The 19,386-nt window shown below is 32.9% G+C and overlaps 1 protein-coding gene across 6 annotated transcripts in view; it reads left to right on the top strand.

The window, feature by feature from the left end:
* Nucleotides 1-4,538, top strand: part of Rnf146 (Ring finger protein 146) — a 34,527-nt gene extending 29,989 nt beyond the window's left edge. For all 6 annotated transcript variants that reach the window (XM_035360942.2, XM_035360938.2, XM_035360939.2 and 3 more), the window contains exon 5: nucleotides 3,996-4,538. In XM_035360942.2, coding sequence (XP_035216833.1) covers nucleotides 3,996-4,308 — 313 coding nt within the window. In that variant the 3' untranslated portion in view covers nucleotides 4,309-4,538. The remainder of the gene's footprint in view (nucleotides 1-3,995) is intronic.
* The last annotated feature ends 14,848 nt before the right edge of the window (nucleotides 4,539-19,386 follow it).

Below are 19,386 nucleotides of genomic sequence, written 5' to 3'. Positions count from 1 at the left end.
AGACTTTGTGCAATTTACAACACAGTCGTCAACTCACATTGCTCAAATATAAATAAAGGAATGTGTTAAAATTGCAATAACAACCTTGTATTCAGCATACATATATTAAAACACTCAATCGAATTTGAGGGCAGCTAAAAGTCCATCCTCATCAGAAGAATGAAATTACTAGAAAAGGGGAAAAAGAAGAAAAATAAAGCATTGGCAATGGAATCTCAGAAATACGTGGTTGTTATCAGCACACACGTGGTCGTAACCGGTTTTTGAATCAGATTTACACAACCATGTGTGTGCTGATAACGACCACGTGTTTCTGAGATTCCTTTGCCAATGCTTTATTTTTCTTATTTTTCCCCTTTCCTAGTAATTTCGTTCTCCTGATGAGGAGGAGGGACCTTTAGCTGGCCTTAAATCGATTGAGTGTTTTAATATATGTACGTTAAATACAAGGTAGTTATTGCGATTTTAATTGTCACATTGGCGTGTTTCTCTTCTGTTCTAAAGGAAAGTCTGTTTGAATATATAAAACATTTCCTGGCCAGTATTCAGTAGCAATTCGTAGACCAGCTATATAGCAATTTGTAGTTCTTGTGCAGGACTACATAATGGTAGTGTTCTCATCTGTGAGTACTCTTTTGAACTCGGTTCTGAATAGCAGTTAAAAATAATTATTGTCATCTGAAGATTCCTGGTGGATTATGCTTTATCATATATTCACTATCCTATGTGCTATGTTTTATGGCACTGAAAAATGCTCTTATTTTTTTTTGGGGGGGGGACAATTATTAACATATGACTTTTTAAGGAATATTTTGAAACACATATGAAATACCATCATTCTTTATTAATCTGTGAATTTCACAGCATATTACAACTGCATTTTCAATTCTGAGATGATGTATATGTATTTGAAGTAAGTATCATCTGTTACAGTGGGAGATGAATAATTTTCTTCTCTACAGGAAATTATTGTGATGCCTCTAAAACAGGAATATTTAGAGTAGGAGTTATGATCCATTGAGAGATAGAGTAAAAATTTTTGGGAATAATAGTAAATTTTCAAGTTTTATTTTTTGTGAATAGAGGGGATTGGAGTTTTTAATTTATAATAAATAATGCTATGCATTTCTTATGGCGCTTGTTTGTTGAAAAGTTATGAAAGCAATGCATTAATTTAAAATAAAAATAAAAACCTCCCTTTTATCATGTATACAGATTTACCATTAAAAAAAGTAAATTTTTAGGAAATCCTGTAAATCTTCTAATAAAGATTTAGTGGTTTTTAAAATTATTTCTTTATTTCAAATGAAAGGCTATGAAAAAAAGGTGAAGGTATGTTTATTCAAATGAATAAAGGATTTCATTTGGGATCACAAGTGAAAGATGTTTGAGAAACCTTACTCTAAAGCAGTAAATTTTTGTTTTGGAAAGAAGACTGCTTGAAAGCTACACTTGACTATCTTTGTAAACCATAGGTTATATCAAAGTCATAAGTTTCTTGTGAATGCTATCAAAATTTGGTGAAGCTTCTTGGTTATTTTTGTGCTAATATTACATTTATAATCTTGTATGCATCTGTTTGGAAGAGCTTAACAGCAGGCAAAACTGCATGTGGAATTATGCTGAATTCTGCTTTCTTTTTCATTAATAAATGAATGCAATAAAATTATTTGTAATTTTGTTTGGTATTCTATACTCTGCTCACATAATTTAAGTTTGTATTTGTATTTGTATTTGATGTTCTGAAATGGAATGAATTATGTAAATTTTTCTTCACATTTTATTCAATCTGAGTACTTCTGTATTTTAATAATAGTGGCAAGAAACAGAAATTGGCACTGTCGACAGATAGGAACTGGCATTTTTCTTCCTTGATGAGAAATGATTATCAATACGCACAAGCAATTCATTCAGTGTCCATAAATTCTTGATTAAAAAAATACAGTCAAAAGTCGTTAATCCGGACTCGTCGGGACTTTGGCGATTCCGGATTATCGATTTTTCCGGATTATAGATCATCAGTTTAAATCTCGTAAGATGGCATGCAGAAATTCTAAAATTAAAGATATGAAACCGTAATTTATGAAATAAAGAACAATTATGATCTAAAGGGTATCAAAATTTGCAAAAAGAAAAAGCTTAATATTTATTTGTTTACTTTATTAAACATTTCTTTCAATGTAAGTTGTTTAAGTTTTGCTTCGTTTCATGTGATAATACTTTCTCTTTAATTCTATTAAACAGACATAATTTCTTGTTCAGTTACAAAGTTCCGCTGTTCAAGTCCTATAATTGCTACGTCGAGAACACCGATTAATTTGTCAATCGAAATTTTTTCGTTTTCAATAACCTCTGTCACTTTCTTCACTATCGAAAGCGAATTATAATGACGAGGAACTTGTTTTAAATCATATCAAAGACGGAGCATATCGAGATGAAATACTACATTTGGTAAGGAATTATAAGCCAAATAAAGTAAAAACGTCTGCGCTGAAGATAAGGATAGTGCTGACAGATCAACTTCCAATTCAATACGCGCCCGCCGCGGCGATCCCCCTCCCCCGCCGAGCAGCGTGAAATTGATAAACAGATTTCGGATTTCAAAACATACTTTCGCTTTAGATCCTTTACATATTAACAAATATAAATCGGAAATTCTATTTGATATAATCGAAAGTTTAAGCTTACTTTTATAAAATTGCTCTTACAGTCTGCAAAAAATAATAAGCCGGATCCAATTCGAAAATTAAGGAACAACGCAATCATCTACATTAACTGAAATAGATAATTAGATAATTTTAGCTTTAGTCCATTATACATAAAACGTGCACGCGAAAACGTATTCTGCACTTGCGCACACTCATATGCGCAGTCGTAAAAGGTCTTACGCGCATGCGTAAACACCTATGCGCATGTGTCAACGCGGCGCATGCGCAGAAAGTTTTTAGTTTTGAGGTCCGGATTATAGATCATTCCGAATTATGGGTGTCCGAATTAACGACTTTTGACTGTAGTAAAATAGAGACTTTGATAAAATCTTGGAAACTGATCATTTTCTCTTATAAAATGGAAGAATAGCATGAGGAAAGTATTGCTGTAGCAGTTGGTTTTAGGTTCATTTTGCTGTAATAACAGTGAGTGCCTCTTGTTCTTGTTTCAAGTACCAAACAAAAATGTAAAAACTGTCATTAATAATATCCAAGAACCATGATAAATTGCTTACAGAATTTTATTTCATAGAATAATAAATACAAATTTATATATGTAATTACTAAATAAAAGTTAGATACTTTATTATTCGTACTTCTTCCCTGAAAAGTTTTGAACTTGTTGGCAACTAATTTTTCACTGAGCTAATGAAAGGCAAAAGCCATATTCAAAATGGTAGTGCAATGAGAAATCCATTCAAAATCAATCACATTGGCCCTTTTTTTTTTTTTTTTTTTTTTTTTTTGAATTCTTTCTGTTTTGTGCTTGTGCACAGTGATCTGTTTTTGCTTTAAAAAAAAAATCAGAATTAACAAGCTTGATATTTCGCACCAGGCAAAACTGACATGTGCTATGTAAATACTTTTTAGTGATAGTATTGGTTGCTGCATAAATATTTTGGTGACATATCTGCATTGCCTGTTGGCTGCTTTTTCATAGTATTTCATTGAGGGTTGCAGATAATCAGAAAGTATCAAACTGTACACTATAGATATTGAATAATTTGCTTATATGTATGTGTAAACATCTATGTATTTGCGAGCAAAAATACACTAATTCCTTTTCTTGCCAAGGTCATCAACAGAACAGAAATATTCTGCTGACTTATTAGAAAGTTCTACTTAGGATATTTCTCCCTACTGTTAATTTTATAGGTTTTTCTACATCCTATATCCGTGTTTTAATTACTGTGTCATTAAAACATTGTCAAACAAAGTGTTTGTCATGTTGAGTAATTCAAAAGTGTTTCATCATGATAAGAATATCCTTTCTCTTTTTTCATTCAGGTGTGAAGTTCTTATAGCTGGATTTTTGTACATTATCGATTTCCAAAAAAATATTCAAGTCAGACGTTGTGATCCATACCGAAGACGTCACATCAAGCGAGATCTTGTTACAATTCCAAAAAAAGGAATTGCTGGAATTCGACTTCCTTCAGACACTGTGGCTGCAGAAGTGAATACCATTTCATTAGATAATTTGACTTTGAGTGGTGAAGAAAGCTGTTCAAGTAGTGATGCTTATTGTAATGTGACTGTGAATGATACTGACGTTACAATGGCTAGATGTTCATCCGACTCTTCTACGGAAGAAAGCTGAAGAATTGCTATATTAATAAAGCGATTTTATGTACTTATTTCTCTTACTTAAATTTATCAAAATTTTTGCTGCCTTTATTTTGATTGATAGCTGAATTTTTTTATGCTACTTTTCTTTTTCTGTCTGTGAAATGTTCCCAGTTAGATATTAGGAAGAGATTTTTTGATAATGTAAAAATTTCTGAAAGGTATGCAGCACTTATTTGATTAAACAAAAAGATCGTTCAAGAATGTTTTAATTTATTTTTATATTTTTCATAATTTATCAGTCTTTCAAAACACTTTGTGTTATCTGTTTTTATTGTAAATGTTTAAAGTGCTTTTTATTTATTTACTAATTTTTGGTATTAAGGCTTCATTCAAAGAATACTTGCACTGAATTATCAATATATAATATGAATATATTTATAAAGCAAATCTGTTTAAATTCTAAAACCAGTGATTAATATATTTTATCATTTGATATTTGAAATATCTATAGTCTTTTTATTTTCCATATGTTGTGTTCATGTTCTGCTTTTTATCAAGGCGTTTATTATTGACATGGCTTGGTAAGTGTTGGCATTCTGCATATTTCAAGGTAGTTTAGCTTTAGCACAAACAATACATTGCCAAACATAGCTTCATTTGCCATTGCTGACATTGCATTTCATGTAATTTTTCATATGGATTTCTAACAACTGACATATGTTAGACATCTTTAATCCTAGAGGTGTTGCTGTTGAACACAGTATAACTGTTATGGGGTTTGAACTCGTATTGAAAAATACAACTGCATTGTATCATACCTTCCAACAAAATTAGCAGGCTTCATCCAGGCTATAGATCAAGGATTTATTCAAAACATTAATTCTAAGTGTGGGAACTGATGTACGCATACTTCATTAAACTTTGATTCTAGCATTTAGTTCAATAAAAAAGATAGTTTTCACAGCTACTGTTGCTTGGAAATATTAAACAACAGGTGTTACAGAAAGCTTGATAAAAATTGTGGTTAAATATCTTGGAGCAAAATTCTCTTTGAAGAAGGAAACCTATTGATCAACCACTTTGAGTTAATGAAAATCGTTGAAGATCTTCCTTTCAACAATCTAATAAAAAAAAAAAGTTGAAAGGATTGAAATTGATAAAAATGAGTCAGTTATGCAATAATTACATAATGATGCAAAGTGCGTTGGATTTCATGTCATGCTGGTGAAATGTTAAATACATTTGTCTCATTCAATGAAAATATAAACTAGAATATTAGAGAAAAATGAATATTTTCTGTGAATTTTTTTAGAGAGTCGAATCTACACTGGTAGGTAATTGCTAAGGATGGATGACAGTAGCAGATACAGCAACTGCAAAATGGAAGGCACGAAAATGTGAAAATCAGCATAACTGTGGTACAGACTAAGACATGTTGTGCATATGCAAATTTTGGACTGCTGAAATTGTTTATCACATGATGCACTGATAAGAGTAATAAAGAATTTGATGCATATTGACCTTTGTTCAAGAGGAAAATTTGATGGGAAAAAGTCAGTTGATGAACTTGCAATTTTTGCTATGTCTTTCCAGTATCACTTAGATCAGGGTTTCTTAAACTTTTTTCAGTCGCGACCCCTTTTTATCGCTGAGATTTTTTCGCGACACCCAGGACCCCATAATATTTACAAAAATTTTGCGGAACCCTATAAGTATTGCGCAAATCCGACACACGTGTGAATGAAACAGTCAATTTTTTCACTTGTACTGTAATATACTATTGCAGGTTTAGGTCATTAACTTTTATTTCTAATTTTAAGACATAGAATGATGTGAAAATTGTAAATAAGTAACAGACAAAATGACAGCATCATGTGCAAAGCAAGGAAAATGAATGTTTATATTATAAAAAAGAATGCATCGAAACATTTCCTTTTTTTTTCTTTGTCTGTATTGTCTTATCTTTACCTATTTTTAGATACATTGTGTAAAAATATTTGGTAATTGTAAAATTATTATACGTTAAAGAAATATCAAAACTGCTAAAATTTTTGTTGACACCCTGCTGCAGGTCGTGACCCACAGTTTAAGAAACAGTGACTTACATAATTTTACATGTGGCCATATTATTTTGAAGAAGGGTGAAAAATGACAGATGTTGCTAGAGAAGTCGACGTCAGCCACAGTATTGTTTCAAGGCTTTGGAAATCATTTCAAACAAATGGAATGTGTAGCAAATGTCACAGGGGAGGTTGCGTTCGCAGTGCAACACTTGCAGAAGATAGGTACACTGCACACACACACAAAAAAAAGGGTGGGACAGTTCTACATCTCCCGTTCTACTGGGTCGATTGCAAAATTCAAATTGCATTTTTCATATCTTGAAAGCGCAACTTCGGATATATATTAGATTTATATATAGCATTATATATGACATACGTATTTTGACACAAAATTTGGACTTTTTCTGAAATAACATACCATTTTTTTTTTTTTTATATTTCGATTCTATGATTCAAATTATGCCTATATATTAAATTTTGTAAAATTTGGTGTGAAATTTACGGAGAAATTAAAAAACTTATCTTCGCACAATTTTTTTCAGTTTTTGCCAAGAATAATTCATTTGGCAACTTCAACCAATTTTCCTTTCCCTTCCATTATGCTAGAGTGGAAAAAAAAGCACCTCGTTCCTATCTTTTTACATTGTGAATGAGTGGGAAAAAAGTCACTTCGTTTCTACTTCCAAATAATTTTAGCAAAGTGTCTAAACCACATTTGATGTTTTATCGCTTTCAGCAAATATGGCAAATTTCAAAACGCACCAATATATAAATTTACGCTGTCCCATTTAAAGAAAAAAAATTTTTTTTTCGCAATGTACATGGTGCTATTGACAGAAAGAATGAGCACAACACAGCTGTTGAGTTAGCATATCAGTTACTTGCTGTTACTGGCCAGCGAATCTTCCAAGAAACTGTAGCCAGACATTTGCATCAAGGAGTATACACTGTCTGTCCTGTTGTGTGCATTGCATTATCCAGACAACAATGTTCTGCCTGTTTGCAATCGTATCACAAGCATCATAATTTTACTCGGTAGAACTGTCCTTGTATACTGTTCTTACATGAGAGTATGTTCAATCTGTTAGGGGTTATCGATGCCGATGGGCATGATAGTGGTTCTGCATATTGCACAGAAAATATCCAGGAAATGACTGGTATCTGAGATGCAGTATCGTGGTATGAGCTGGCTCAATGTTTTATCCTCGCACCCCTGCATGTGGTTGCATCATGCAGAAAATATCCAGGAAAGGTCCGGTATTTGTGATGCAGTATCATGGTATCAGCTGGCTCAATGATTAATGGCCTCACACCTCTGCATGTGGTTGCATCTGGGACTATGACTGTCCAATGTTACATTAGTGATGTTCTGCTGCTTCTTATTCGCATGTTCCATGGTGCTGTTGATGATAAAGTATTTTTCATGGATGACAGCGCAACATGTCATCGAACAGTCGCTGTCCAGGAATGTTTAGAGAGAGTGGATATTCAATACCTCCTTTGGCTAGAATATTTTTAAGATCTTAATCCCATTAAAAATGTTTGGGATGCTTCGAGGAAGAGTCTTGCTGGTCGACAATGCCCTCCAATAAACAAGAACACCCTCATTTGTGCACTGACAGAGAAACAGGATAAATTACCCCAGCAGCTGTTAGATAATGTTTTGCAAAGTATGGCATGACATATGGAATCTTACATTGCCGTGCATGGTGACCATACCCTGAATTGACATGTTGTGCCAAAATGCATACAGATGGTAGTTGTATTTTTTTCACTTTAACATATTCTGCACAATATGACCATTTTGTTCCTTGAACACTTTTCAAAGCATAATAAATTATTTTTACTGTTATGTCCTAGTATTCTGCCATTATTTTATTTCACTTGGCATTGTCCACCAGTGTATGAAGCAAGTGAATATATTTTATTTAAAATGAATATCATTGCCAATGCATAATAATATGCATCTCCTGAAATATTATTTATATATAAATATATCTAGAAACATCCATGTGCATTAAGTATTGATGGTGTATTGATGTATATGAATCAAAGTTTTGTTGTAGATTGCCCTGTTTATTTAATGCAATCAGTAGCTTCTTAGGCAAAATAGGGTGTATGAAATTTTCAGTCATGAATTTGACTTTTTAATTTTGAAGTATTGTAGAACGATGACATCAAGTATTTCAAACAAAGTGATGCAGGTAGAGAATTTTTTCAACAATCCAATTTTTGTTTGTTAGTACAAACTAATAAAAATATATATGTGTGTTTTACATAATATTATGCTGAATACATTCATCTTCTGAAGCAGAACATAATGGTTCAAATAATTTTTTAAATCAGCAGGAAAACAAAGATAATATGTGATGATTGTGAGTTATCTTTATTTTTTGTAGCATATAATATGTATGTGATATATTCAACATACTACATGCAATTGATAATTTTTTATGTACTTCAAAAACACATAGTGTTCTTGACAGACATTCATTGATGCAAGAACTTCATAATTTTGGTACCCTTTAAAGGAATATAAAATAATTAGATATACATTAACAAAAATTCAAAGGAAAATGCATTGTTTGTGCAGAAATACATTCTAAATTGGAATTTATGATATGTTAGAACTTTTGTTATTGTATGTGAGGAAGATTTTGTTACTTTCAAGAAATAAGACTTGAATAGCAAAGAATAGAAGATGGTTGAATTTTCAAAAGCACTTCTACAAATATTGTGGTATAAATTGAAGGCTAATGAAGCTTTGATTTATAATATAATAAGAGTATTGTGTTAGCATATGGCAATGTTGGTCTGTGGCTATTCTTGCCATTTACCTATAACTTAATAATTATTGCCTGGATTTCTGAATGTCTGAATTTTCATATTTTTAACCATTTTAACTTTTAAGATTTTAGGACATAAATATTTTTTTCAAAAAAGTATTCTAAATGACATTTTAATTTCTCTTCATAATCTTAACGTTGGTCTCAAATCTGTAAAACTGATTGTAAAGTTTATTTGAAATAATCATTTATCATTTTAATGTATATTCCTATATGTGTATTGTACATAACATATTTTGCATCTTGTTTCCCAAAACATAAATGGATCCTGAAAGATATAGAAGTTGGCTGCCACATAGAGGGTTCTTTTTTGTTTCTAATACATGTGCTAGACTGTTGTAATTTGAAACTACCTAACATTTGTTTCTGTTAGAATTTAAAGAAAGGTTCTTACTTTATGCAGATAATAAAGCACTTAAAGTAAAGGAATTAAATAAATGAAGGATATTTTGGGCGAGGAATATTGCTAGTTAAGGATTATTCAATATGTAATATGCTCTATATGGTTTTTAAACATTTAATAACAAATTTATCAACAGAATTTTAGTAAAATCTAAATAGTAGAGCGATTTATAATACCTGAGGCAAGAAATACTATTATTGAGAATTTTCATAAAACCTTTCAGTGTAACAACTTGTCATGACATAACATTTCATAAAAAGTATTGACTGATCTTCTATTATAGTTTAATATCTTTCAGTTTGCCTTTTGGCTAGAAAATAGGTCATTATAATGACCTTCTTGAATTGAGTGAGCATAGATTGATGGGACTATCAGGAATTTGGGAAATTTCCTGAGGTGCCGACAGCCTCAGTATCACTTCATCACATGATATAGATGGTTTAAAAATGGATGAAACATTAAGCATTAACTGTAGGATTCATGCAGCAAAAACAAACTCATTGGAAGAAAAGTATTTAACACGTTGACTGCTGTGGGGGTCACCGGTGGCCGGCACTCAACTTGGCTACAGCGCCGTGGGGCCACCGGTCATGCGACCAACAGTAAAAATTTATAATTAGAGTAAATATCGATACAGATAAATTTTTAAATAATAACCATTGTTACTATAATGTTTTGAAGAGTAATTGATTGCAAAAATGGTCTGCAGCCCCTTGGGGGGGAGTGGTGACCCCCTACCAGGAAAAATGCATTTAACACGATCACATAACTCACCTTATCTTCTGTAGATAATATTTCAACATAGTATACATCGAATAATAAAAAATTAATGTTGGCGCCATGGTGAACCACATAAAATGCGTGTGGCATTTAACGTGTTAATTTCACCCTCTGCCCCCCCCCAAAAAAAAAGTAAAGAAAAGGGGAGGGGAAGAAAAGTCTAATAGTAAAGATACTGAACTCATTATCATTGGCTCACTGAAAATTCATAATTGTTGGTTCTAATTTATTACTCATAGCATAAAAGCAGGAAATTTTTATGTCAGTACCTAATGATTTCCTGATGATACCTTAGTGGCATAGCTAGGGGGAGGTAGCAGGGGCAATCTACCTTGGCGGGCAGCATTTTTTGTCTAAAACTTTATTTTATAGGTGTTAAACATGTGGATCGTTGAGGCAGGTAAAGAATAATGAGATACTGAATTGCCACTGGGTAATTGAGAAGAATTATTTAAAATTTTTGTAGTTTCTCTGTAATACAGTCTCCATAACAATGCATTCTTTCACTTTGATTTGTTTGTATATCAAAAGGGATGGTAAAGCTACATCACTGCAATACCCTATAATATAAATGTCAGCTTCTTAATGCAGGTCAGTGAATATCCACCAAGATAAAGACCGTCTCGTGGACATTCCGGCATGTTGATGTAGTTGTATTTTTTGTGATATAAGCTGAATGTCAAAAGGATGTCATGTACCTTTGTGTCTTTATAACAGGGCAGCCTAGTGTTATGCCAAATAATGGACAATTTTCAGAAATGTGTCTGCACTTTTTTACAGATTGACTATGCCAGTCAGATGAGCCCGTCTGTGTCTGTTGTTAAATATATAACCAAAATAAAATGCAAATCTTTTCCTTTCTTTAAAAAAGTCTTTTTTTAATAAAACTCTGACATATTAAAGTACAATTATGTCCACCTCCTTTCCAACAGGAACAACTGAAAACCGAAAATCTTTCTCTTCTTGTAAGAAGAAAAATCGCAGAACAACATTTAAAATTAATTTAGAGTAAAATCGTGTTATAAACAAGAGTGACATTTACATATATAAATTATGAATAATTGTTGTACTTTTTATTTTGTATAGGTTAAATGAGACTGAAGAGAAATATTAAGTTTTTAGTTTACAAAATTTCAAATTTAAAAAAAAAATTTGTTTTAAAAGTTATTTTAATTAAGACAAATGCAATTGTAATAATATAATTTAGAATGATTATGTAATTCCTTTATTAAGAAAGTTTTAATTAAATAGCACATTAATAAATATTTCCATGATTGTAGCAACATTTTATATATAGATCAATTGATATACAGTCAAAAGTCTTTAATCCGGACTCGTCGGGACTTCGGCGATTCCGGATTATAGATCATCAGTTTAAATTTGGTAAGATGGCATGCAGAAATTATAAAATTAAAAATATGAAACCGTAATTTATAAAATAATGAGCAATTATGATCTAAAGGGTATCAAAATTTACAAAAAAAAAAAGAAGCTTAATATTTATTTGTTTACTTTATTAAACATTTCTTTCAACACGCGCATGCGTAAAGCATACCTTACGCATAGCCGAAATTAGAAAATTGCAACCAGAAAACTATTTGATTTGTATTCGTGATATTTATAATGACGAGGAATTTGATTTAAATCATATCAAAGACGGAGTACATCGAGATGAAATACTACATTTAGTAAGGAATTATAATCCGAATAAAATAAAGACATCTGCCCTGAAGATAACGATAGTGCTGACGGATCAACTTCCAGTTCATTGTTGCGCGCCGCGACATCCCCCCCCCCCCCGTGCAGAGCAGCGTGAAATTGATAAACAGATTTCGGAACGGTTAGATAAATAAAGGATATCCCTTTATCCATTTTTTGTAGCAATTCGTTTTTTGTTTGATGGACATCGAAACATATTTTCGTTTTCTAGATCCTTTGGGAGCTCCAGCATCGGAAATTCTATTTGACATAATCGAAAGTTCAAGCTTACTTTTATAAAATTGCTCTTACAGTCTGCAAAAAATAATAAGCCGGATCTAATTCGAAGATTAAGGAACAACGCAATCATCAACATTAACTGAAATAGATAATTAGATAATTTTAGCTTATACCGTTCGTTATAATTAAACGCACACGCGAAAACGTATTCTGCACTTGCGCAGTCGTAAATGTCTTGCGCGCACGCGTAAAACACCTATGCGCATGCGTCAAAGCGGCGCATGCGCAGAAAGATTTTAGCTTTGAGGTCCGTATTATGGGTGTCCGAATTAACGACTTTTGACTGTAGTATCTTCCTTCTTTGTCCGTACATAATACATAATAATAATGCCTTTCTACGAATGTTTCACTTAAGAATAAAACAAGTGGACTTTATGATTATCAATTTTTAAGCATCTGTGTTAATAACACTAAGTATTGAGAATACTAAGAATTGCTCATCTTTTAATATTTTCTACATATATGACTTATATAACTAGCCATAATGTCTAAAATTTCTGTTGTAGAAATTTAAAATATTTATAGCATAGCTGAGATCTGATGTAATGCAGACATTCACAAAATATGTTTTTGATGGAACTAGAAATAAAATGTATTATTAGGACTAATTTAGGGAAATTGAAAAATATTTTATATGTATAAAATGCATGAAAAAGAAGTTAAAAATTGAATGTCTTGCATTGTTATCGCATGGTATTAAACTTTTTACATATATATTCAGTGTGAGTTTTGAATTTTTTTTTTTTAATTTATGTTTTCAGTTACGTGGCTTAATAGTAGATTTAAATCTAGTAGAGAATGTTTTGGGAAATATGCTTTTTAATTTTATGATTAAATAATATTTTTTTAAAAATAAATTTATATCAGACTTTATGGATTTTAATTAGGTGTAACATTTTCTCCCAGACTTCTTAAATCTGTTTGTTGAAATAAAAAGACAATGTGCTAAGTTCTTAATCAAAGAAAGAAGGGATTTAGAATATTTAATTATTGTGTCCTATGCTTCAGTGAGTGTTTATATTCTGTAAAGGTTTTGAGAAGGAAGTGAATTAGTGATTTTATTACTTAAATATGCATAAATGTTTTATAAACTGAATATGTAAAAATTCTGTATATCACTGAAAGAAGTACTGTCGTTCTTTGTCTTCAAGTAATACTTTTTGTGGAAGGTTTTTCTTATTTTTTAAATATTTAAGAGAGTAATTTTTTTTTCTTTTTGAAAAAGGAATAAGTGTTTAAGTAATTTTTTTTTTAATTAATGCAATATCAAATACGCACAGATATAATTTAGGCTATATTTTTATATTTATGTAATAGGAGATTTTTTATAAGTACTACACACTACTATAACATCTTTCATTTTTAATTTTATTTTATCAGTTTTTGCTTTCTTTTTAAGCCCTTAATTCAGATTTTATATTTTCTTAGTATGGCATTGCATAATGTTAGTCTAATTAAATACATAAATTACTTAATTTGGAAATACAAAAATGTTATATAATTTTTTGCTTATTAAACATCATTCTAAGTGATATTTAAAAAAAGTCAATAGTTATAAAAAATATGTCTTCTTTCTCTGCATTCTTCCTTATTTCTCTGCTTTCAATCTTATATGATCTTAATATAACTTTTAATATGTAGTTAAAGTATATTTAGTTATTAGCATTTTAATTACTTCTATTTATGTTCTAAATGTATGAATTTTTAATTGAGAAAATGAATGAAATTTTGCTCTTTTTGTACTCATAAACCTAATGGCAGTATGTATAGAAATTACAGAGTCTGAATTAATAAAAAAATAGTTTATACATATACAGTTGTGTATTAATTTTATCCTTAATGTGTGTCACTGTGTTATACTGTATGGCTTAGAAAATTGTGTTACATATAAATCAAATTTAATTCAAACAGAATAATTTTAATACAACTTCTTTATTATTCTTCATCGTTGTATTTTATTCAGGTGACAAATCGGGCATTAAAAATACAGTAGAGTCCCGTAAACATGACTCCCGATATCTCGACATTCCGTGTAACTCAAAAAATTTTTAGGAATTTTTTTAAGATATCTCTAGGCCAAACAGAGCAAATATTACATACAGTACATATAATTATTGTTTATGCGCATGTCTTTCCTGTTCTGTTCAAAGATTTGAGTGTTCTTTTTTTCTGTAATTTTTGCTGTTTTCACATGGTGCCATTAATTCTTGTAACTGCCTAACAAATTTTGAGATATGTTCTAATGCACTTGCAAACGCTATTTGCTTCTTTCGAGGATACGAAGTCAGCAGAATTATGTTCTAATAGCAAGCACTAACTTAGCAAACACTATTTGCTTTTTTCGAGAATACGAAGTCAGCAGCTGGCCGCTAGCTCAAATTCCTTTGTATTGTTGCAAAAGTTAGGAGACGTGTCTGAAGTTTTGTGACTGCATCTTATTGGAAACTAAATTCACACCAGTTCATTGGGGGTATCGTACTGCAGTTCACATCCAGGCGTGTAAGTGTTAACATATTTTTGGGAACTTTTGATATTCTGTGAAGTGAAAATGTCATTCGAAAAGAAAACAAACGAACGTGAATATGGAAATATAACTAGAAGCCTTAAAGCCCAACTTTTTATCCCTAAGAGCACATTCTAGAATATCTGTTGGACAGCAGGCACCATTTACGTTTTCAAGGTGAATTTGTAGTTGGATAGAGTTAATAATACGTGCACATAAAAAAAGAGATCGATTGCATTTCACTTTGTGTTCGATGCAGTTTCTGTTTCATTAAAAGTGAGAAAACTGTCACATATAATTTTATTGAAAACTAAAACATTTTTATTGTGATCGCACAACCGCGGGCACATGTTAAACAATCGGCGGGCGCCGTGGTGCCCGCGGGCATATGTTTGGGAACCACTGCCTTAAAGAGACTGGACAAAGAGGGAAAGTGTAAACAAAATTACCATGGATTTAAGTGTTGACAGACTACTTTGATAAGGTGGAAAAAGAAGAGGTATCGAAATCGAGTCTTGGTGTGTGAAAAAAGCATGTGTGGATAGTTTATACATATGAAAGGTGGTGAATATGAAAAAGTGGGCGAGGGACTTTATTTGTGGTTCAGGCAGCAAAGGAAACATCCATTTCAGGACCAGTTTTACAAGAGAAAGCCCTAAAATTTTGTAATGAATTTCAACGATAGACTGGATTTCCTGCTAGTGCTGGCTGGTTCGACAGATGGAAAAAGCGCTATGGCATCGGACAGTTAAACATTTGTGGGGAAAAGATGTCTGCTAACTTGGGAAATGCTGCAATATTCAAGTATAATTTCCACAAACTAATTGAAAAAGAAGGTAAATCTGGAGATCAAATTTATAATTGTGATGAGACTGAACTGAATTTTCAATGGTTTCCTTCGAAAACTGGCATCCAGGGAAGAAAATTTGCCACCTGACTACAAAAGAAGTAAGGGGAGAGTCACAGCAGACATAAATTCAAACTAGTGCTTATTGACTAATAAATAAAAAAATAAAGTAAAAAAATCCGCGGTCGTTTAAAAACGTAAAAGAGTACATTAATGGAAGCAAAACCAACTATGATCTTCCTGTTTGATACCGAAATCAGTCACACGCATGGATAAATGGAGCAATAGTTAATGATTGGTTTCATTAGCAGTTCGTACCATTGATGGAAACGTTTTTAAAATGAAAAAAAATAAAAATAAAAATCTACCAAGGAAGGCGATTCTCATTTTAGACAATGCCTCATCCCATCCTGATGCAGAACAGTTACGAGACGAAGATATAACATATTTCTCTCTCCTAACGTAACTTCATTGTGGCAGCCGATGGATCAGGGGGTTTTGGAAACATTGAAGAAAAGTACAGACGCAAACTTCTTTCATCTCTGGTCCTAGCCGTGGAGAAAAGGTTGTGATATGATCGAGAAACTGAAAGAAATATATATATATATATATATATATATATATATGTCGGGATGGATAGCTCATTCTTGGAGTGAAATCGAGCAGATAATCCTCCTTGATTCCTGGAGAAAGTTGCTGGACCATTCAAGAAACGAATAGCACGAAAGCACAGAAGAGGCCAGAAAATTGTGAAATAGTTAACTTACTTAAAAAGAAAATTCCAGCCTGGCGAAGAAGTTACTGATGGTGATGTTGAAGAATGGCTGGGACAAGATGAAAATTGTGAAATTTTAGGTCATGCAAATACAGTTGCACAGATGAAAGACGATGTGGATAAAAATGAAGATGAATGAGAAAACGAAGAGATTGAAGACAACGGAAAAGCTAAAATATTGACCCATAGTGAAAGATTCAAGGCCGCTGAAGGAATGTTCCGTTACATGGACGAGCAGGGTGCATCTGAAATGGAAATTTTGTTACTCCGTCGCCTAGGGGATGAAGCTGCGCGATGACGGAATCAGTGTGAGATACAATCTACCATCACATGATATTTCTCTACCAAGAACTACTAATATTTTTTCTTCATTTTTGTATGTAAATTTTTTTATTGGTCGTTTTACGACTCCCATTGTTCTAAAACTTGACATAAAAAAATCAACATCAATTTAATTGTATGCTGTACTTTCCGTGTCCAAATGTGTAGAGTAATTTACAGTTAAATATTAAGAGTTTTGAAAACCCCACCCTTTATTCCGTAAAACTCGATTTTTCAAAAACTCGACAGTCTCTCAGTCCACATCATGTCGAGTTTGTAGGACTTTAATGTACATCATATATGGACAACTGCAATATTATTCATAAAGGAGAAATATTAATGCTAATTTGAAAAGTAGATTTTCTAAATTTTTAAATTAAAGGCTTATTTTATAAGGCATCATTTTTTTGCTACATGTAACCATTACATTCATTATATATACGTATTATGCGTGTATGCATTATATAGTAGCTGTTACTCGGCATGTGTTGCAGTGCTACGTAAAGGAAAGAGAAGTGTTTGTGTTTTAATTCTGTTATAAAATTTTTTATATTTAAATATTTTATTTTCTGTTATAAAATGTATGCGTATTTTGCATGTTTCGATTGGCTTGTGTCACCTGATACCAAGGTTGATAATGGTGCACATTTCTGGTGCTTCATTCTTAATTCTAGAGCTCTGCAATACATGCATAATTTATGCATCTTTTCCAGCGACCACACTTGAATGAAGACTAATCATAATCAGCATCGTAATGGAATGCACTAAGATTTAAATCAGCGTGCAGTTTTCGTCTGGATCGAGCAGTTCATATTGCAACATTTTCCAGTCTTACTTCCCGTTACTCGTCTGCTTCAGGCGAATGGGCTTGAGCAGTACGTACTCGAACGTTTTCTAGTCTTGCTTTTCGTTGCTCGTCTGTTTGAGACGAACGGGCTTGAGCAATACGTACTCCAACGTTTTCCAGTCTTGCTTCACTTTCCAGAAGACAGTGTGAGTTCTGTGTAGTCGTGCATTTTTATTCATAAAAACAAAGTCGGGATCAATGACACCCTGGAAAAAACGCACGTAGAGGAGGATAATTTCACCACAGTAACGATCTCTCGTAAGTTAACCTCTGTCAAAAATGTGCAGCTCCGTTCATTAGAAAGCCTCCCATACAGCCATATCAGGACTACCCCAACGGTCTCTTTCCCTAATGTTAGTGAGATGAAAGCATGTCTTCACTTCTCCGTATCAGCTGGCGCCGAGAACCGTTTGTCAGTATGAAACGATTCTCATCGATAAAGAGAACGTGGCTCCATTGATGAGGTGTCCAGTCTGTGTTCTGTACGCTACTGTAAAAGGTGTCGCCGCTGCTGTGAATAGTATGCAGAGTTCAGGACATTGGGCGAATAGACCACCTTTATGAAGTCGGGCCACAATAAAAGTCGGGGCACATGTTATCCGGTTGCTGAGCAGTGCTGCCTGCTGTCTGGTTTCCATCTCTTTTTGCCTACAGGGCGATATATCGGTTGTTAGTCGCCATTATTTTCCTTGGCCGACTAATACCAATTTGCGACAGCTATACCTGTCGTTTGGAAGGCTTTTTGAGTTCGTGAAACACTTTTATGAATCGCAAACTCATGGGCGACAGATGTCAAATTACGCTCCTTCTCAAGCTTGCCAATAATTTTACGACGTGTAAAGGCGTCCTGATGCTTTCTTGTAGTCATATTGCGCGTACAATCTCATTTTCACTCGCATAAGAATGCCTGGTAATGCACCTTGCTTTCTTCTCTTTAAGTTGCCTTGTACTGCACGCTGACTCCTCTGGCTCCTCACGTTCTGAGTGCCCTCACGTATTCTCTGACGTCATATGCTGGTATTTACTTATGCATTCTACTGAGTCGGCTTTTCATTGAACTGGATCGCAAAAAGCCCTTTTCCACAATTTCATGGTTTGTATGTTAAAAAATGGATTTGGTGCTTAAGTTTTGCACAGTAGTGAAATAATTTAGATATTGAAGACAGGTACGTTAGCAATCACTGCCAGTTGAGCAATTCTTTTAATGCCGACCGTCACATTATTAATGTAGCCACATGTAAACTTGGTACAAACGTGGCGCCTTTTCTTGAATAATTATAATGGCATTTTTACATTTTTTATAACATTTGAAGAGAGGAGCAAGAGCGGAAAATATGCTTGCAAGCGAGAGAAGGAATGCATACTTTTAAATTAAGATTTGATTAAGACTGATTATGTTATGGTTTTGACTTTCATGTGATTGGTTTGTTTGAGTTTCAGTTCTCAAAATTTAAATAATTATTAACTGAAGTTCAGGGCCGGCGATAGACATTTGATTCATTCTCATTCTCACCTGTTCCCTGATGGTGTTTGTGTTTTCGCCTCGTACTTTCTGTGGATTACATGATTTCGCAAGTGGTGTAATTTCGCTTCTCATGTGAGTTGACTGTCTTGAAAGTATCTTCTACCTACGATTTGTCGTGCAGTATGGAGGAGAATGAAAATCCCTCATCAGTTCCTAATCGAAGTGATATTAAGGAGGCGGTTCGCTGCCACGTGTTAAGCC

This window comes from Stegodyphus dumicola, chromosome 10 (assembly GCF_044657685.1).
Source record: "Stegodyphus dumicola isolate Sdum_Otavi_A_Nest chromosome 10, ASM4465768v1".
Lineage (NCBI taxonomy): Eukaryota > Metazoa > Arthropoda > Arachnida > Araneae > Eresidae > Stegodyphus > Stegodyphus dumicola.
Note: the sequence above shows the minus strand (reverse complement) of the source record. Positions and strands in the feature narration are given on the sequence as shown.